This window comes from Nestor notabilis, unplaced genomic scaffold (genome assembly GCF_000696875.1).
Source record: "Nestor notabilis isolate BGI_N333 unplaced genomic scaffold, ASM69687v1 scaffold22442, whole genome shotgun sequence".
Lineage (NCBI taxonomy): Eukaryota > Metazoa > Chordata > Aves > Psittaciformes > Psittacidae > Nestor > Nestor notabilis.
In genome coordinates, this window is record NW_009919982.1 from 25,468 (window position 1) to 47,259 (window position 21,792).

Genomic DNA, 21,792 nt, shown 5'->3' on the forward strand with positions numbered 1-21,792 from the left:
TACGAACCAGTGTGGAGTGGGTGGGGGAGGAGGCCAAAAATGAGAAAGAGATTGCTTTCACAAAACAAAAGGCAAAAGACAAAGCTAAAAAATCAGTTACATATGTTTTTAAAACATAATGACTCAGTTAACTGACAACAGCTGCAAAGAATGGGTTCAAATAATTTTCTCTCCAATGTCCATTTATAATAAATGCTTATGGAGAAATTATGCAAGCTGATGATAGTTACAGAAGCATGTCTTGTGTTTAAGAGAGCTACTGCTTAGATGTAACAGAGGTAGGAAACCAGTGCTCTGAAATACTAGGTATGTGACTGGTTTATGTTAACGACTGTGTAGTCTGATTGTGTAAACCCTAAGCCATGTGAGAGCAGAACTACTCTCCTGAACAGCACTATATTATATTATTACAGCAATATAGATTTAACATGCGTAATTATCAGAGCCTTTGTCTATCTTATAATTTTAAATATTAAATCTCCAATTCAGAATCTCTGTTTTAAACTGTGGAAATATACAGAGAAAATGCATGCACAAATTGGGGTAGAAATAATGATTGTGACTTGCTGCAATAACAACAGATTTATTTTTCCTTTATAGCTTCACAAGGTTTCATTACAAAAATAGAAAGCTTGTTTTTAACTTTCCTTTTAAAAACCTATTCAGAAAACCCCATGCCACATAAGATAGAACACATTAAAGAAAGTCAGACCTTTTTCCTTTCCCTTCCTCTTTTTTTCTTTTTTTTTTTAAGAAGTAACATAAAATATGTGTGTGCTGTGTAAGAACGTGTGCTGAAGTTTCATGTTTCAGGTAATCTTCTTTAAAATAATGGGAGTCTAGATTGCATCAGTTAGTTTAAAAACTGCTATGCTATTGGTAGGGACAAAATGGGATTAGAGCCAAAATTTGACTGTGTTACTGCCAAAGTCTGTATCAGATTTAAGACACATGCTTCTGCAAGCTTCCATGAAGGTTGTGAAAAAAGTTTTAATACAGAGTTGGATTACAGCTCTCGAGCTCGAAACATTGGCCACTACACTACCATCTTAAAAGCCTGCTGTAACACGGAGCACAGAATAGAGCAGATTTCTTACATTTTCTGGACCACAGATGGATTTTGAATGCCTCTTTGTGTCTTGATGGAAGATACATTAACTTCGTTAACTGGAATCCATACCTGATCACTTGTGAGCGTGTATGTGTACATACACGTACACATACACATACAGATATATATGTAAACCCTTATCATGATTTTCTTTCAAGTGTACCTAAAATCTGCTCTAAGAAATGACATTTTCTAGATGAACTTACAATTATTTTAAGCAGTAAGGAGCCAGATACTTACTCGCTGATGTTGGAGACTTTTGTGAGTTTATAAGAGAAATTCTGGAATCTTTTCTTTTCTGTACTGGTGATAGAGAAATGCATTTTGAAACAGATGCCTCTAGCTGTATGACAACGTCTGCGTAGTAACCTGTGGATTTTAAACATCAGAATGTACAAACCGTGGGCAACTGTGAATATTTTCATAGTTTCTTTTCTACATCTGCTGCAAGGATCTGACTATGAGAATGGATCCATGAAGGTAGGTGATCTTTATTTACTGTCATTCTTAATAATCCAAATTGCCAGAATTATATACATTCCAGGCGCAAAGTGGTGGTCTTCTTGCTGTTGTAATGGTTGGGGGTTTTTTTGTGACGGTTTAGTTGCACAAATATTTAGCAGCCATAGAGGAAAGAGAATATATAATGAACTTAAATCCATATTCACTGTTTAATAGTCTATGTCTTTACTAGTTATTACTAAGTACTTGCCATATACTTTGTTCTTATTTAAACTTTTACTGTCAGTCATGCAAAATAAAAGCAAAATCTAAACAAAAATGCAAATCAGAGAATTTAGAATACTCATTAAATACACTTTCTTATTTCAGGTATTTGTAACTGCAGGAATTAGTATCCTTGAAAATTTTCCTCTAAAACCACGTGTTCATCAGTTGTTCACTTGTTTGCCAGAAATCAGAGAAATGTTTTTCTTTTGTTTTATCATGAGATGTTATCGAGGGCTTAAATTAAGCATCAACCAGTAATAATAGAGCACATATTGCCTGGAAAATAAGCTTTCTTCTGAATGTAATAAATGCCACAAAATTTAAGCAGAAGCCTCACCTTAAGAGTAGGGTTTTTCAGATCTGACTTTCTGAGACAATGTGAGAATATCCAGGACAATCATTTAGAAAAATCAGAACAAAAACTGGGACAAGTTTCTACATGTGCAGTGAGTCCAAAAATGATTATTTCGGTGTGTGGTCCAGAACAAATTATTTGTTTTTCACTAACAGAGCAAAACAAGATAATATTTTTGTTTTCACTTCAGAAAAACCTCCTGCTTGCAAGAGATGACCACACACTAGCCTGTGAAGTGCACTGCACACTGACCTGGGGTTTAGAAAATAAATGCTAAGTTGTGTGCTTAATTGCAGACTGCTGTTGCCAGCACAAGAAGTTAGCAGTGGTGAGCTATGTGTGCCTCAGAATGACTAATGACTAATCCCTTTGCCTGCACACCATTCACAAGGTTTTAATTTACAACCTCAGCAATCAGTTATTTAAAGGCATTAGGACCAGAGTAATCAGCCTTGTGTACATTACCTTTATGCACTACATGACAAATCACTGCTTTCTTACATGTAGCAATCACTTTATTTAAACCAGAAAGCACTTTCTAATACAGAATACTAACCATCGTATAATTGTCAGTGATTATAGTTGTGTCCTCACATGGGACACAAGTTTATTCAGTGTAATAGTAAACTCCTAGTTAGTCCTTTAACTAGAATTTAAAACCATATCCACTTTGCCTAGAATACATGCAAGAGCTCTTCTTGATAATTTAAAATAGTTTATAGTTTATTCACTGTGATAGGATTGTCTGTCCAACGTATGTACATCTGTAACAGTTTTCACTGGAATTTGGCTACCACTCTCAAGCAGCCAGCTTAGTCATAGGGTGCTGTATATAATAACAAATTACTGTTAAGTGCCACTGTTAGATATCTGAAGGTATCATGTAGATCACACTAAAAAGGGCTGTGTTTCATATCCACTGTCCACTGATTGCCACAAGGGAAAGACTGGTTTTCCGCTTGTTCTGGTTCTTTCTGTGTAGACAGAGATTTTTGGCTAAGCTGTTGATTATTTTTCTTTTAATGTTTTACATAGAATGTTAGATTTCTGGTTTGTTAAAACAAGCCAGAATGAACATGAACAACCTGTGGGCTTTTGAGTGTGTGCATATGTGGATATACCCCACAAAAATTCCTTCGTGGTAGTGTTTAACAGTATACAGAGTTATCCCTATTCTTACCATTTGCACCTCAAATTGAATTTGCAGAACACAGAAATGATGCATTGCATTCACTTACCACAACTTATTTTTTTAAAGTTCTTTAAGATCGGTGGCAGTATCGCCTCCATAAAAACCGCAATGTCAGGATGCAGGTAATATGCAATTAATGAGACCCAAGAAAGGTTAATCACCAGCAACCTGCTCTCCTCCCTGTTGTATGAGTTCAAGTAGCTGAGATCTGCCTAGGACACCTGAAGTTTTAAATGTGTTGATGCTTTAAACTATCAGGTGGTGTCAGTGTGGTATCATGAGATAGAGTTTTGGGGGGCTAAGGATTTAAATATTATCTTATATTCTGCAAATATCCTAATTAATGCAGTGAATGTACAAGCTGCCATGATTCATCAAGTATCTGCATTGTGCTTGGCTTTTGCCATCCTTCAGAAATGCCATCCTCTTCCTTTCCCCCCCGACATGTGCACACCAAGGCCGGTTGTCCCCTGCCCGTCAGGCCTGACTCCTCCATTCCTGACCTGTTCCAGTCCCAGCACTTGAACTGTGTTCCCTCACCTCCAGGATTTGGGCTCTGTTTCCTATTGGGAAATACACTCTCTCCATGTGCTTTTCTCCATCCTACTTGCTTCCTTCTGGGTCAGGATGTCCTGCTTCTCTCTCAGACTCTTAGGAACGTCTGCCCAAATTACTCAGAGACAGCCCTACTAGACCCTTTTGCTTTCTGGTCATGTCTGACCATGGTTCCCCCTTTGCTCTTCCATCCCTAGCTTCTTACTTTGTCTCTGTGGTCACGACTTCCCGGCTTTCCTTTTCGTGACCTCACTTTCTAGTCCTGATCTTCCCAGATGCTCTCAGCTTCCTCGGAAAGGTCTTGCCCTCTTCCATCAGTGTTCATCTCCCCCTCCACAAGCAAACCCATCAGCTTCCCTTCCCTGGCTGCCCGACCCCAGTGGCCTGACGGAGAGGAAGAGCAAGTCCTCTGCTCTCAGTCCCACGGGCTGGACCTGCAGTGGCTCTGCTCTTGAATGGAGTGGGGTCAGCACAAGCCCCATCTGCTGAGTGTCTAGCTGCTAAACCCTGGCAGGTCCCTGCTGTTGCTCTTGGAGGTTTTTACATTTGGGTGGATTTTTGCAGAGACAGCAGTAGACACATCTGGGCTAACAAAGGTTCCTCAGGTGTCAAAACTTCACATCTGTGATCTACAGCAGGGAAACGCCAAACATTTGCAAAGACAAGATTGCCAGAAAATGGGTTTTTTTACATGGATGAAGAAGGTGCTTCATCCTCAACTGCGGTCAAACCATTCTGGCAGAGAAAGCAAAAAAATTATTATAATAATTTTGAGGCAGACATCTGGCATGGAAAGTTTCAGCCTGAACATCTAACATCTGGCAGTGTTTTCCCAACTCTTCAGAAACGACTGGAAGGCAATCTCACGGTGGGAAGCAGCGGGCAGACTCAGCCATGCAGGTGTCAGGCAGGGCTTACATTGAGGCTGGCAGCAAGCCCTCTGCCTCCCACACCAGTTCCTTGGTTCCAGATGCCAGCCTGACATGTGAAGTCCTATTTGAATAATTAGATTTCCACATGGGTTTTCTGAAGACTGAGCACTTTTTATTTTATTTTATTTTATTTTATTTTATTTATCAGGAAATGCTTTAAAAATTCCTTGTTGAAGTTTTGTTCTGACAGTCTGTTACGTTTTGGAACCCCCTCAGTCAAGGAACAGCAAACTTCTCTGTCTCTTTTCCTGTCTCTCCCCCTCACATTTTTCCTCTCCTAGAGCAATGACAGACACAGGCTACTTTTTCCAGAATTTTAAAATTAGATGCAAAGAGCAATGTCCTTCATCAGAGCTGAGGAGAATTTTTTGCCAAGAAAAGCCAATGATCTGTCAGAGCTGCTTCTGCCTTGCAACACTAAAACTGCCTCTCTAATGAGGCTGAAAGGTCTTGATCTCTGAGAATTGGAGTCTCATTGCCTCCTGCCCTATTTTTCCCCTTATGTTATTAATAAAGTGTTAGGAGGAAGACAAGAGAAGGGGACAACTGGTACTGCTCAAGTTATAACAGTCTCATAGCCTTTTATTTTTGCAGAGGTCTTCTCCCCATGGTGAACCCTCCTTTGGTTCATTAGAAAATCAGAAATCCACAGCTGCTAGGTGTATCACTGAACTAGAAATCTGCTCTCTGATAGGAAGACCGAGGGGTTAGATTTGCTTAGCCCAGGAGATAAACACGGCTGCTTTCTGTTAGAGGCACTCTTTTCCCACAGCTAAACCTATTTTACTGCTGCACTAAACACTGATACAGCCTTGAGTGGTCATTTTTGCTCTAACAGATCTTAGATTCAGCAGTCTCATACTGCCACTGTGAGCTGGACAGAGGTGGAAGCTGCTTTTCAAACACAGCTGGTACATAGTCCTTGTTCGCTGGTGAGAATGAACAGCACTTCCCCATGCTCCCCAGGCCCTCGACCACCTAAGTGGTGAATGCCTTGCCCTTGGGAAGGCATGGGAATACTGGAGAGCCATCACACCGTGAGCGGAAGGAATCAGGAAGCTCTTTGCATCTCTCCCTTCCCTGAGCCAGCTGCAGTTTGTCTGTGCAACCAAAACAGAGCTCGGCACAGAAAACTGAGCAGCAGAGCTGGACATAACCTCTTGTCTCTGTAATTACTACTGATGCTGTTTTTCACATAGATCTGTGCAGCTCTCTAATAACTACTTACAAATGTTGCTCAGTTTCCAGAAAAGAGAGATTCTATCTCATGGGATAACTTCCTCAAAGGCAACTCATGAAAGCACAGCAAACTGCTAAACAGCTAGAAAAAGCAACACTAAAGGTTGTTGGAAACCATTTCTCTGTTTAAACTAGTACTTTTGTCCTCATATCCAGTTTCCTTTCAAAGTTAGAAAACTTTTTTGAATGAAGATTATGAAATTGTGGTTTTCAGAAGTATTTTATTATCTCCACTTTGTCACTGTTTCTTTGTGATTACCATCTCTGATAGGCACGATGAGCCAAAACCATGAAAATTTACTTGCCACATTCCTGCAGAAATGACTGCTTGTGCTTTTCCTTCAGGAGTGAGAAGCTATCAGGGAGGTTGTGAGGAAAGCCAATTTGTTCTGACTTATCTGCTACTGCCTTGACAATGTACAGTGAAGGATAAGAGAACAATCCTGTATTGTTGCCATACCACATGGCATCCGTCCTTGGCTCTTATCAACTTGGAAAGGAATAAGGGGTTCTAATACACTGCTGCTTTATCAAGAGAAGCTCTTGCCTGTGAGAAATAGCAAAAAAAATCCCTCCCAGATGCTGATCCAGCCCAGTGCATCTCAGCTAGGATAGTAATGTCTGGGGATAGATCAGAGCTCTGAAAAGTACATCAGGCTGTTTAGATTAACCAGATGCAGCATTTAAGAAATTCATTTGTATTGTAATGGTCAGCTGTTTGAAATGAAATCAGCACTAATTAAACTTTGACATCAGTCATGGCTCACATCTGAAACTCAGTGAAACCAAGGGTAGGCGGGAAGGCAGGTTCAGAGGGCAGCAGACCAACTGTCTGTTAATTTGTGGTCTCAAGGCAACCAAAACAAGCAATCCACTCAGGCTCAGCAAGTGCTGCTTGTCTGTTTTCCGCAGCCTACTTGTGCTTTCTCCCTCACAGGCATTTGAGTTGTTTCTAACCGCTAATGTGGTGGGATTGAGGCAGGCTCCCACAGCAGGCAAACAGAGAAATAGTCTGCTTGAAAATGGAGAAAAAACCCTGGTGAAAACTTTGGCTTATGAGACCTCTGCTGCTGTGTCTGCAAATTTTGTTCTCATCAACACTGTCTCTACTCCAGACTAGATCTGAGTGAGGTATCTCCTGTAGACACCATATTGGTATTTGGGAAAATTAAATAAGGTACAGTTGTTGTAGCTGATAACTCATTTATTCTTATTCCCATTAAAAACCTTGTACAGTATTTTTTGTAGTTATCACTTAATGACTGGGATCTGTGTTTCTTTCAGACCTTTCTCTCAGCAACAGTATGTCCAGTTACAGAACTGGTCATTGACGTTTCTTGGGCTTGGCTTTGAGATATAGTCCCAAAATGACTGTATTGCTCAGTTTTCCTGGGGGGAAAAAATGACCTGAGATATTTTGCTGCAGGGAAGTAAATTTGATGTGATACCTTCCCTCAAGAACCCTTTATTTCTTTAGGAATTTCTTATTCCTCCCACTATGTGCCAGTCCCTTAGCTACTTCATTGCCTGCTCCATACCACCCTAGTAAGTTTTGCAAATCTTCATCATTCTTTTTGGGATTAGAGGAATGGAAATAAAATTCTGCATGTCTTCACTACAGCTGCAGAGAACCCATTTGCCCATGGGAAGACCAACCAGAATTTGCTTCTTTTTTTATGTCCTTGTGAATGAGCTATATATGGGCTTCTGTATCAATGAATAGCAGAACAATTGATCAGGGTATTATAGTTTTCTTGCATTGAGAAAAAATCAGCTTCCTGAAGGACATCTTCATATTTGTTCTATTTTCTTCCCCAAATATGACTTAAAATGTGGGACCCCTCAACTAGTGCTAGAACACAATCTAGGATCCTTGCTACTTCAGTGGTGTCATACTGAGTACAATGGACATGCAACTGAAGACATCGGATTTGGCAACCCCATATGAGTGCCACATGGATTTGGAGCAGGGTGACTGCTCTCCTTATCATCAGGATGTCAGATGGCTTTGTCAGAGCCATGCTTTCAGATGGGAAGCATGCTGGGTTAGCTTTGAGAACTCATAGCCACCGACTGCAGCATGGTCACTATTTGCGTGCAGTTGGGGAGGCAATTCTTTTTGAGTTGGGTTGCATTGCAAAAACGTTGCATCATGTTACTGTATCAAGTATCACTGTTGCATGTAGAGAATGTGCCATACAAACAGGGAAAGCTTTTCACTTTAATTAGCAATGTGACTCAGAAACCACGTTAGGATACTTTCCTGAACTGCTAGGGAAATATTACTTAGGAAAAATTACAATTCCAGGAAAATGTGTGCATGGGATTGGGGTAACATAAGTTCATTCAGTACTGGCAATGGCTTTGCTTTGTGAAGCGACATTTTAAAACCCAGCCATCCAGTTGGCTAGTCACACTTCCAAAACATTTATTAAAGCGTCTTGGGGCAAACCCAGAAACTGATGAAAGCACTAACTGAAGGAACCTTCATCACAGTAAAAAATATTTTCAAGTATTAAAACACACATAGTCATCTGATTTAATTCAGATCTCTGCTGCTGAGCCATTCCAAAATCCCTGTCCAAACCCCAGTGACTTCCAAAGAATGGACAAATACCAGAAGAAAGCGTCCACAGTCTGGACACACTCTTTGTAAACACATATAATATGCTATTTTTGACATGTAGCCTGTCACGGTGTTAGACTAGCACCTAACATTGTGTATGATGAAGTAACTGCTACATGATATATCTAGCTGTGCTTTGTGCCGAGCATCATGGCTGCCTGAACAGTTTGCATCCATGCAAGACAGTATGAATGAACATATAAGTAGAGGCTCAGAAAACGTACTGTAAGACTCCCAAAGCTGTCAGTAGCATTTGAGATACATCAAGGATTTACCATCCTGGACATTCGTGACAATCCATCTGTGACCTTTCACTAACTAAGAAAATATACTTTGTGTGATCACCATAGGAGGGTCCTAAAGGTAAACTGTTAATGTAGATGACTAGGCTTAAAAGAGGGAGAAACTCCATACCACAGCAGACCTACTCTTTTCTTTCATCTGCCCATCTGGCTTTTCCATAACTGCCACAAAATGATGCACAGGGAAAGTTTTTACCTTCAAAATCACACTTCTGCTGCTGTGAGGATGTTTTCTATGAGAGCCAAAAGACCTGCCTGTGGGAAGAAATATTTGTTTAATGACAATTGTAGTTCATTCTCAAAATGTTTGATGGCTGGGGAAAAAGCTCCCTCACTTTGCTGTAAATTTTTAGCTAGCTAAAAGTCTATAGTTGTAAGAGGTATTTTGAAAAAACACTACTAGTGTATGACCGCTTTGGGCATGAAAAACAATATTAAATATTCTGAGATTTATGCTTTCACAAAATCATGTACAATTCAAATGTTTTCAGTTCTTTGCTTTGGATGTTTTGGTTCAGTCAAGAATACAGCATCCAAAATTTCTTGTCTCTGAGGATTTTGGTAATGTAAGCATGCTACTAAAGTCTGATTTGTTTGCTGTAGCACCACAAAATATCTATTCTAGTTCAAAAGGCCATTCAAAATATAAAACAGCTGTTCTCTTGAAGCCACAGGGTAGCTGATGTGATTTACTTAGGAATACATATCATCTTCAGCTAAAGTAGTAGTTTATCACCACCTTGACTACTAAGTTTAGGATATGGGTAAGTCTCCTGTCTTCACTGGAAGAAAGACTGGAGCTCAGGGAGACTGGAAGGAACTTTTTACCACACTGAACATCAGAGGTGGAGCAGTCTAAAAGTTGCTTCACAAGTTCTGGGTCTTGGTCAAATGCTGTTCTGACATGGTTTTAGCAAAAGAGGCCCTCAAACCTCAAATCCGTATCAGTGAGAAATGTGACAGTTTCAGATAAAAGCCTCCCTGTAAGCCCTCTGCCCCCTCATACAACACCTGGTCAAACTACTTGTTTTACCATTTTACATTTCTTTCAAACCTACAAGTAACATACTTGTCAGTCCTTCTTTCCAGGCTTTGGTAATTCTCCACTGCTTTTCTTACAGTACAGGGCTCTATGCAGTTTTTCTTTCAGCAGCCATGACACACAAGACTTCAGGATGAAGGGGTGTGATCACACAGCCACCCTCCCTGAGAGAATGGATGGCCAGGGCGAACACTCTGTAACTCTCGAGGCAGACAGGGGAGAGGTTTCACATAGGTTGTGGGTGGGGGAAACAAAACTTTTCCCTGTGTCTACTCTTCAGCACTTGAGCTCTTCCTGGGCAAGCTGGCACTGATGAGGGTAGAGATGTGACCTTCAGGCTTTCCACTCAACGTACCATTTCCTCCTACACCAGCACAGCAGGAGTAGCTGTCTGGGCATTACAGCCAAGTGACACGTCTGATGTGTATTTTTGCTGGTGAGAGTTACACTGAGTCTTGTTTTGGCACAGTTGCAGAAAATGCTCTAGTAGTGGGCACAGCTGAAAATATTAGCAGGAAAATCAAGGCATTAATTTTCTGAGGGACCTTTGGAAAACAAAAAGTGCTGCCCTGGTAATTTGCTTTCAAGTCCCCAAACCCCAGCTTCTTTGGATATCATATGTCTGATGCAACCCTCCAGGTTAGTAGTGCTGTAACTGTGATGATCAAGTTAATGTTCAGTCTGGATAAGGCAATGCACTGAAAGAGCCTAAACCCTTTTCTAAGTATTAGACCAGATCTGGGTATTTGTTTAAACAGTCACCATCTGAAGGTGGAATGAAGTATTGCATGCTTCTGAAACTTCATCCATGCCTCTCTTAATGACGGCAAAGACTGTAATAGTCACTGAAAAACTCCATGACAAACCCATGTGTTTCAGGGAACTACATCAGTAGGAAGTCAAAATATCTCATTGTTCTGTCCCCTGTGGTGATGTTCACTGTAATTCAGAATAGCTTATTATTTATGCACTTATAATGCATAGATAATCAGGCTTCCAGACGGGATACAGTCAGGGATGGGACTCCATATATCAGAAGTTCATAGCTGACAGAGAATCCAGATTCTGATTTTATTGGAGCTACTGAGAAGTAGATGTTCTTTTTCTCCTCAGAAACGAAATACAATGGTGATGATAGAATTAGTGCAAACTACTATGTGTCAGATGTGGTAGATTTAGACGTCTTATGCTAGATGTTTATAGGGTGATGCAGTTGCTTGTTGATAAGGCAGTAAGTCACTCCTGTAAGCCTGATGTTTTCAAGCTGCAGAAGATTTTCTCACTATTTTATTATCTGTTATGCAACACCCCAAGGATACAAGATGCTGTATTATGGACAATATTTTTTAATGACAAAATTGAGATAGCGCCTGCTATCTCAAACTCATGTCCCGTCACTCTGAGAAGTATTTTTTGTGTTTCCTTGATACTCCCTTTGGATGAATGTCTTCCTCTGATTTCTCTAATCTTTTACTTTGGTTGTAGACACCAGGTTAGGGATCACCTTTTTATTTGTACCTGACCTCATACTTCTAGGAGCCACAATATTGCTAAAAATTCTAATAAAAATGTTTAAAATCCTCAAAAGGAGTTCCTGTTACTGCAGACTCCACACAAACTTGTCATTCTTGCCAGGGAAATGACCAAGCAAGAGACCTTCAGACACCCTGTAGATCTTTGTGTTGGCCTCACAATGGCAGGAGTTATCCTGTTTTCCTGCCAAGAGAGAACAAGACTTTTCCACAGGAACTCCCTTGCAGTTCCTTGGCCACATCAGCTGACAGTCTGTATGCTGTGAGCCTCAGCATGGCTGGGCAACCACCCCATGGCTTTGAGGCAGGGAATGAAATGCTTTCCTCAGTCCAGGCAGCTGCCATTGCTGGCCCTCAGCCAGTCCCAGGTCCTTCACACCCTGGTGCAGTTGTTTATCCTGGTTGTTTATATTTGTGTAACTGAGAAAAATTTAGGAGGGACTGCTGTCCCTCATAAACTGCTTGTGCTTTGGGTAAGGAGAGGGTATTTCATCACATTTGACTGCTCTCAGTTGAATGGGATTCAGGTCACCTAACTAAAGCCAAGCTAGTGACCTGCCGGCTCGTCCTTCAGCATCAATAGAGAAAAAGAGGAACAGTTTATCAAGCAGACTTTACAATGAGATGAACGTGTGCCCAGTGGACCTGTTTTTCTCCATTAACTAGAATAAGAGTCTCAGATGCTCAGATAACTAGTTAATTCAGCTGAATGACTCACAGGATCAGTTTTTTTATATTTATAATGGTTGTGGGGTGGCAGGAAGCTATAGGCACTCTGTTCCTGCAAGATGAGCCTGTAACTATGATCAGCTGATGTCATAAGTACACCTTGGGGAAGGGAATGCCTTCATGGAAGAAAAGGAGGTAATTTTCAAATGTAGCATACATAGCAGCAAAGTTCCTTAGTATTTTCATGTGGTGATAAATCATCTACCTAGTATTTGAACTGGTTTGGGTCTAGTTCTGAGAATAGCCTTCAAGCATCAATGGAACAGGGGGAATTCAGCTTCTGGTTCTGTCAAGTCTTTGTCTTCTATATGAATTCTCTTTAACTAAATGCAGCTGCTACTGCTGCATTAAGCACAAAACACTCACATAAAGGTTCAAAATGCCCTCAACATACTGCTAGTTCCCATACTGCTGATGTCCAAGTGCCCTAACTTTGTGATGAAACTTCCCCACATTGGTTTATTTTGAAAGATTTAGTCTGAACTTAGCTTAAACCTTTTTGGAAATGTTTGTGATACAAGGGCATTAAGAGAGTCATCACTCTGTTATGCAGCTACAATCTGCTTTCCCTGGCAAGAGAAAGCGATTACCTTCTTTGATTGCTTAACTGCTGAAAGGATGGATCATAAAACAGTGCAAGGTTATTGAGAGGTTCCTTAATCATTTGTCCTGGCCCCAGACACAGTGGTAATGTTGAAGATTTCCACTGGTATTTATGCAGCTCTTCCCACAATAGTATCTGTGACCCTAACACAGAAAAACATTCCTTTTCAGAAGAGCTGTTAAACGTGTTCTGCTTAAAGCAGAGGTATATATCCCAGTGTGGATAAAGACTGTGAGGTAGAGAAGAATGAATTTTGCAAATTAAAAAGAAAGGAATTTACAAAGAAATAAGAGTACTAATTTTTGGTCCTAGGCATATGTTTGTGCTATAGGTCCTCAAATAAACTTAGAACTTCAGTGAGTCTTTCTTTCATTGTTGTATTCCACACATCTTTCCTCCATTGATCAAAATACCTCCAGGAGATCCTGAAACACAGCATTAATGCAAAGACCATCTATGTCAGGCTGCAAAGAGTGGCATATGTTAAAAATGGGTATCTGCAAATGTGGGTTCTGCAGACATTAGCTTGAAAAGGGCAGGATATTTTTTCTTAGGCAAGAAACCTAGGAACTTGTCAAGCATGGAGAAAAAGGTGCAAACTTCTGAGCACCTGATAGGAGATTATCAGTAATAATTCTCAAGAAGGGGCCCAGTTTAAACAGTGCAAACTATGTGTGGGATGGTGCGTCTATATGACATGTTGCGTAAGCCAAATATTTCAGTAGCATAAATCAGTGGGCAATGAACTCAGCATCTGATTTAAGACAGCGTCCAAGGTGGGAAAGGCTACTGAATGTACCATAGCTTTTTCTCTTGTTCCTTTCCAATGCTAACTACTTTTAGTGTTTTTCTGGCATCTGAGATTGCTAGGAAGAAGATAGATAGCCCATTATGGTTTCTTTTGGAAGGACAAAAGTTGTAATTATCCAAAAATCACAGTGCTAACCCACGTTATCATTTCCTGATGTCAATGATATTGCTCATAGCCCAAATAGAGGAAAACAAATACTCCTCTTTGAGTTGAAGAATAGTTCTGGAACATATGAGAGGTCAGTGTTACAAAAAACATACAACTTCATTTAAATATGAATCTGATATTTATCTCTGGGTATGGAATCTATTCTTACATAAGATACTTCAAAAAATTGTATTAATAGCAGCAGTAAATGGAAGAAGTAAGAATGAACTACTTAAACTTACTACTTTGATATTTGTTGTTGATGAGTTCTATACAGACATTTCTTATAGGCAATAACATTATGTATTTGTTTGACTAAATGTGTATACACATTTATGGGTACCAAAAGTTGAGGACATTTTGAGCTTTCCAGAGATACGGCTCCACAGGTAATTTGCTCATTTTGTGAGCATGCAAAAGACACAAGTTGGGGTGGGGCATCCACAACTTCTCTGGTCAACTTGTTCCAGTGCCTCACCACCCTCATAGTGAAGATTTTCTTCCTAACATCTACTAAACTTGTAAAAAAAGGGTAAAACTACCTTTTTCCAGTTTAAAGTCATTCCCCCTTGCCCTATCACTACTTGCACTTGTAAAGATTTCTTGTAGGCCCCTTTTAGGTACTGGAAGGCTGCTATGAGGTCTTCCCGGAACCTTCTCTTCTCCAGGCTGAACAACCCCAGCTCTCTCAGCCTGTCTTTGTAGAAGAGGTGCTTCAGCCCTCTGATTATCTTCATTGTCTGAGACCGTAAGAGGTTCTGTGTTTTCATCTGATGCTGCAGGATGACCAGAGATTAATGCCTTAGGAAGATTTTGTGACAACACACTGTTCAGTGCTGCTGTAGCAAGAGAGTGCCCAACTGGAGCAGTTCAGTCTGTGGTGTCGGAGGTCATAAGGCCACCCCCTGCTGACTGGGGCTACTGCACTTTGCACATTCTTTTAATTTTCTAAGCTTTAATTTTGAATGCCTTTAAGTTGTGCAGTTATGGTTAATGTGTATAAGGATGAGGGATGTCCTTTTGGATGCTGAACAGTTTGTGCTCTAGCAAGTGTTTAGAAGAATGTTTTAGTTAAGATTATTGTAGTAGTCTCAGAGGAGACAAACCAAACACATAAGGTGGTATTCACTGTTCCTGTTTTGGCACTTAGGTAGATTGGAACATTGGAAATTAGATGCTTCTCTTCAGATGTTTTATACCCCAGATAACTGTGGTGAGATTGGTTTGAGCAAAGATCCACCAGACTGATACCTCTCATGATATTTCGAGCCTGGGCTGGCTGGGCAATCTGTCAATACTACTATGATGCATCATTATCAGAGGTACTTTTTTTTTTTTACTTTTTTTTTTATTTATTTTATTACTAGAATTCAAATCCTATTTGAGGTGTATTTTTTGGTACAAAAATGACTTCTACTCATATAACACATTTCCCTTTTTATACAATAGTACTTGTGAAGGCATAAGTTAGTTAATTTCAGTGTATTCAGTCCACATCAGGAAATTGTACAGCTTTAAAAATACAAAAATCCTTAAATTAACACAAATTATTGCTTTAGATAAACCCAGAGATGTTTGCTTACCATGTGGAGGCATGTATATTTTTCTGTACCCTTCACCTTAGGCTTAAAACTTATTTTGCTTATATAATAATCATTATATAACAACACTTGGTGTTTAAGTAAAAGAAATGGGAAAGCTAGTCCTAAGCCACTGACTCTTACAAGGAGTGCAGGGATATATCTTCTAATTTACAGAATACCGTCATCTCATTTTACAGGTTCTCTGTCAATGGTGTCTAGTTCAGAAGATGCTGATTCAGTTTCAGTTAGAACATCTTTTTGAGAAAAAAAGTCTGTTAATGGTTATTAGAGTTCAGTTTTAATATCTTTAGTCCCATTGCCATGCCAGTGCCAGTTCTACACTCACATGTTTTGCAAGGTCAAGGAGACAGTTTGTGAATGGGTGTGAATACAAGCTGCGGTTCTTAGAACAAATAAGTCTTGATGCACTGACCACAAGCTGAAATTCAGCTTTCCTAGATCAGCAAAATTCCAGATAGCTTCTTTGTAAAACTACCTTGAAATTCAGTTTCTGGTACTAAGTATTCACATTCCTTCTGAACTATGTGTCCAAAACTATTGAAATATGTTTTCCAGTTTTCACCACATATGAAATGCATGAGACATCATTCACCTATGAAAAACAGCCATCTCTGTAATGAAACATGGCAGCTTGCTAAAGCACAATACAATGTTCTGTACAGGCATAAAGAAGAGCAAATAACTTATTCTAATTTAACTACATAGGGAATTTTAGGTCAGTAGAAGGTAATTACCCAAAAACGAACTTGGCCTGTACGTACAGGCTAACATCCGTATTGTTGCAAAATAAATGCCACAGATGTTTTAATAACAAATAACAGATGCACTCAGTGCTTGGGTTTCAGATCTCATCAAAATATGTTCCTCTTATAGGTGACCCTTTTCCCTCACCCCTTCCCCAGTCCTATTCAGAGCATTTACTTGCTAGCTGTCAGACTGCATGCTGCTACACAACTCCTTGCCAGCTTCCTGTACTTCTGCTTTGCTTTTAAGAACTGCCATTTTATTTATGATAGCTGGCACTGCACCTTTTTTTTTGCAAGTCAAAAAGTACAGTCAACTTCATGACCAGAGAGTACAGCTGAGAGCACAGGCCCAGCAGAACACAGCCGTTTACAATGATAATCTTGTACTTGGGCTGGAGGCAATAGTTTTCAGCAGATCTGGTGAGTCAGTGGAAATAAATACTCAATGTCTCGATAAAGGCACAAACACAGATGTTGGAAAGCAGCAGCAAAGATACCAGTATTGTTATGGGGTGCTGTGCAATACTAAGTTTCTGTTAAACAGGTATTTTTTCTAACTAAATAGCAATGTTAAACTGATGGAGTAGGTCTTTGTAGGGAGTGTTCTTCCCTGGGAGTGGAGAATGGTCACATGTATCACTCAGATGGAAGAAGCAATGACTCTGCTAACGTTGCTGTGCAGCCATAGCAGTGAGGCTGGACTTGAGGCTGTTTTGGCCAACTTGGGTGTGACCCAAACAGTAGTCATATGGGGAATGGCAGATGCATCCTGCATTTTTCAGCATGTTGAATGCTGTATTTGTCTGATACATGTATAGGTCCTCATACTTAGGGCAGCTTCCAGCTATATCACCTCCCTGATAGTGGTGTCTCATGGCTGGCACCAGAGTTTTGGCACCTAAGGTGGCTTACTGCAAAGGCACGTGGGTTGTGCTCACCAGCTGAACTCATTCAAGTTGTCTATAGGGGTGATTTGGGATTCACACTCACATGGCCAGCCAGCTCAGGCTAACCACCACTAGTGATGTGATTGGTGTCTGCCAGGTTCCTGGGGACCAGGGAACAGCAAAGCCTGCATTTGTCAAATAGCTCTGAGGGCTGTGATGGAAAGGGTGAGGAAGTGGGTACCCCCCTTCCCAATTTTTATGGGTACAAATCCTACAGATCAATGTGGTGATGGGCACTATCAAAGCCTGGGACATCTCTGTGTGATACTGTTTTCCTAAGCACTCTTGGCTGTCCTCAGTAACGTGCTGCCTTTTTGTGCAGGTGCTCCATGTGGTGCACTGGGGGAAGGCTGTAAAGATATTGACTTTCTGACTTATCCCTTCCCTTCCAGAGGACATCTCTGTCAGTACTGGAGCGTTCAGAACAGCAGATCAGGAGAGCATCCAGCCTGGAAGAGCTGCTTCGCATCACTCACTCTGAGGACTGGAAGCTGTGGAAATGCAGGCTAAAACTTAAGAGTCTGGCCAATTTAGACTCACGCTCTGCATCGCATCGCTCTACCAGATTTGCTGCTGCTTTCTATGATATTGATACACTGAAAGGTAGGTGCAGGTTTGCGGCTGAGCCTGATCTTGGCTTCAGGACCACTGATTCTTGTGCAGTAAAGCATAAAGTACCAGGGGGTTCCTAGAATACACCCATACTGGAAACAACAGGGCATTCACGGAAAATAAGTTTGTATGAAAAAATGCTAGGGAGCAGGCTGAGTATATGTCCCTGTTTTGTGGCCAAATCAGGCTTATTTTTCTCTGTATATTCTCCGAAGAGAAGATGTATTATGTAAGGATTTGTCAGTCCACAGAATGGAGGGGAAGTCAACATGCAAAGAACAGGCTGAAATAGCTGACCGAGGAACCAGCCAGCAGCATTGTCCTAAATCTCAGAATCTGCTTGCAGGCAGAAACACAAGATTTACTGCAGGCATAGAAATCCCTTTTTTTATTAGGTGTGCTCTGATATAAGGCACTGCACCAGCAGCAGAATTGCAGAGTAAGAAGGTATTGCCCTAATACCAATCTATTTGAGGAAGTCTGTCCAGAAAGAAGTAGATCTTGAAACAACCAATCAACACCTGAATGCAGGGAATCACAATCTATTCCCTTGTCTGCAGCAAAAATGAATATTGTTCCTTCTAGGTGAGAGACTCAAGATACATTATATATTCATAGATGTAAAATAAAGGCTCAGTTACTATACTTCGGTCTAGCAAATGGATATCCTACAGCAAATCTACCCTGTAGCCTAATGAAGGACAGACCAAGCTAGTCATTTTTTGTTCAGTCTTTACCCTGAATTGATATGATCATATCAATTTCCTCTGGGGAAACCAGATATTGCTGATCCTGTTCAAATACCACTTTCACAATAACCACAGCCACATTTGCACACCATTACTCAGCTAAATTATGGCCAAGCAAAGGCCTTAATTTGCTTCTCTGAGCCACAGCACAGAAATGCAGCTGAGTGCCTGTCTGAAAAGGGTTTTAAACTTCTCATGGAAATTTTGTAGAGAAAAAATCAAACACACACTGGAATAACAATAAGAAGGGCTTTAATTAATGCGAAACATTTTGCTTGCATACCTGTACAAGTCTACACAGCAACATTAACAATTTATTGAGTTATGAGAAGTATTATCCAGTGTCAAGTGCTGTAATTCTCTATCCACCATTGCTCATTTAGTGAGCACCAGCATTTCTGAAAAATCAAGATATTCCTATTGTTAAAACAAGAAGACAACAGAGGATGTTGTCAAATGCTACTGAGGAACTGCATATTGAAACTGGGTTTTTTTTCAGTGGCAGAATAATTTCACTGTTCAGGTAATAAAGTCAGATGACTAATATCTTACTATGTTCAGGGTACTAAAGCTCCTTTTAAAAAACAAGCCTATAAATGTGTATTTCTTTTTCCCACACCCTTTCCAGTCATTAAGCATTGACCTTTTTGCCAAGGGCATCTGTTTTGTTTTAGTAAAGTGTTTTGACAATAGGGCTGGGTCAAGGCTGCTTATTGCTTCACTGCTAGACCATCATCTTGCACAGCACCTCAAACTCCAGCAGGGCAAATTCAGGAGTTTCTGTTCCTCCTTTTTAGAGCTTTAAAGATAAATTCACTGAAATCTCATGTCACACTGTCTAACCACAGCCTCCCCGAGCAGCTCAGCTCACCTAGGACTCCAGCACTCTCAAGCTGGACTCTGTATCAGAGCCAAATGTCTCAGCAGCTGCCCTGTGCTTGCTCACAGAAAATATCAGGGTGAACAAAATGTGACACCCACTTCTTTGACGGCCACTTCCAATAACAGCCCTTCTGCTAAAGAAGTGGTTAATAAACTGAGGATGTGTGCAGTTGGAAAGGTCATCACTGCTTATACTCATTGAAGTGACATCTGAAGTGATTACATGCACATACCTTAATGAGTCTGGCAAACAGTTTATTTTCTATTTTAAGGCCTAGTATTAAATTACTGCTCTGATAGACTAATATTACCTAAAATATTACATAAAATTCTATTGATTTTAGTGATTCTTCTCATAACTTATGCTGTAATATCAGAATTCAGATCCCAAGTTCTTATTTCTTGTATTTTTTGCATGATTGGAAAGTGGAGTGAATCAACTCTCAGGAAGGACTTTGCAAGAATAAACAAACTGATTTGAATATGCACAGTTGGTTGAAGTTAAAAATAATAAAAGGAAAGTCAGGTAGGAAAGACAGACATAAATGCTTGCATGAAGAAAAGGTATAGCATGTAGATAAAAAGTATTCCAGATTTTTTTACATTTTCTTTTCCAGAACTTCCCTGTAAACATACGCACTGCTTGCACAATAGTAGGGAGGAGGGCTGCACTGGGAAAGCAATTTTCTTGATAGTATAGAAGTTGCTATTGATCTTTCAGAAGCCTGATGGAGGGGGGCAGAGAGGAGAAATGTTTTTCATGATTTTAAGAGGGACTAAGGCATAAGCACTGGTGACTTTCGAGTAATTCCATAACAGGTAAGCAAAAGCCAAAAAAAGCAGGGCCACCTCTTAACAAGACTCAAGATAATATTATGTAAATGTCACTGTTTTCTCCCTCTGGTTCAGACAGTTGATGCATTACTCCTTCTCACAGTCAGAATTTGACAGATCAATCTAAAATAAATTACTAGTCTACAACAACTCAGTATTTGAAAGATGCCACAGTGTTTTGAATAGATATATCATGCTTGAAATCATATTCCCGTTATTCAGACTTGAACCACCTGATGGTCCTGAGGTGTGAGAGTGTTTGTTTTGGATTTCATTAGACATTTGGAAACAGTGTTCGCTGGCTGACATCCAGTAGGAGTATTAATACCCTCTGACCAGAATCTGTTAATCATTAATGTGCTTTTGCAGTCAGGCCCAGGCTCTACTGAGTCTGTGGTGGGGTACACACAAAGAGAGGATAAAATAACAATAGAGGTCTACCCTGGAGAAAAGGACAACGGGGTGGGGGCCAGCTTTGTCAGTCACTGTGGAGCTGACTCTCAGTCAGGGGAAATCAATGCAGGTCTACTTAAACCACTGGAATTAATGGAGATTTTGGTCATCTGCGTTGAATGCTAAAGGCGGACAAATACAACGACCTCTCTGCCAGTGCAGCTGGTGTAAGTTACTGGGATAATTTTGGACTCAGACTCTCCGGTCCTTAGATCGATCCAAGTAAGTGCAAATCGATCCAAGTAAGTGCAAATGGCCTGCCAGCACTTAATTTTTATTTATGTAATGCTTCTGCCTCACTAATCAGAAGTTTAACTTTACTGTGATTGCTCATAAAAACAGTGTTTTCTCCAGTCATAGATGAGGAATGGCAAAAGACTCAATGTGTGCCAAGGGAAACCTGTGTGGAAGTTGCCAAAGAGCTGGGTACAACAACCAACAAATTTTTCAAGCCTCCCTGTGTGAATGTGTTCAGATGTGGGGGCTGCTGCAATGAGGAGAGCCTGAGCTGCATGAATACAAGTACAACTTACGTATCGAAAACGGTAAATGAGGCTATTCATGTGTTTTCTTTTTACCCTGGCTATCCAAGAAGGGAGGGGAAGGAGGATGTTTGTTTTCAGAGATCCTGTTATGAAATATCTGTCTGCACTATCATAACAAACAGAAAAATCAATTTTTTATCCATGCGGAGTGAATGCAGGCATGTGCAATGGCATTTTACATTCCTGTTGCAATATTAAAAATGGATATATGTGTTTTTAGAGATGGAAAATCAGGCCCTGAGAAAATGACTGCAGGTTCACATGCTGTTAAGAAGTTGAATACTTCTTTAGTGTACTGTCACTTGGACCTGGGACCTCTGGAGAGAATTGGCTTGTGGGAATCTTCTGCACCAAAGGATTAAGGAAGACTCTGGAAAATTTTGCTGTGTGAGACAGGAGTCTAAGTGTTGCATTTTCAAAATTACCATCAGTGCCAAAAAGGCTGGCTAATAATTTTGGATGTGCAGTTTTGCCAGCCTAAGAGACATTTTCAGCAGGGGAGACCAGGTGCTCT

General features: G+C 40.4%; 1 protein-coding gene across 1 annotated transcript in view; it reads left to right on the plus strand.

Annotated features, from left to right (window-relative positions):
- The first annotated feature begins 944 nt into the window (after positions 1-944).
- FIGF (c-fos induced growth factor (vascular endothelial growth factor D)) overlaps positions 945-21,792 on the plus strand; it is a 29,599-nt gene continuing 8,751 nt past the window's right edge. The window contains exons 1-3 of the mRNA XM_010010487.1: positions 945-1,591; positions 17,596-17,806; positions 21,088-21,278. Of these exons, the coding sequence (XP_010008789.1) occupies positions 1,502-1,591; positions 17,596-17,806; positions 21,088-21,278 (492 nt within the window). The 5' untranslated portion in view covers positions 945-1,501. The remainder of the gene's footprint in view (positions 1,592-17,595; positions 17,807-21,087; positions 21,279-21,792) is intronic.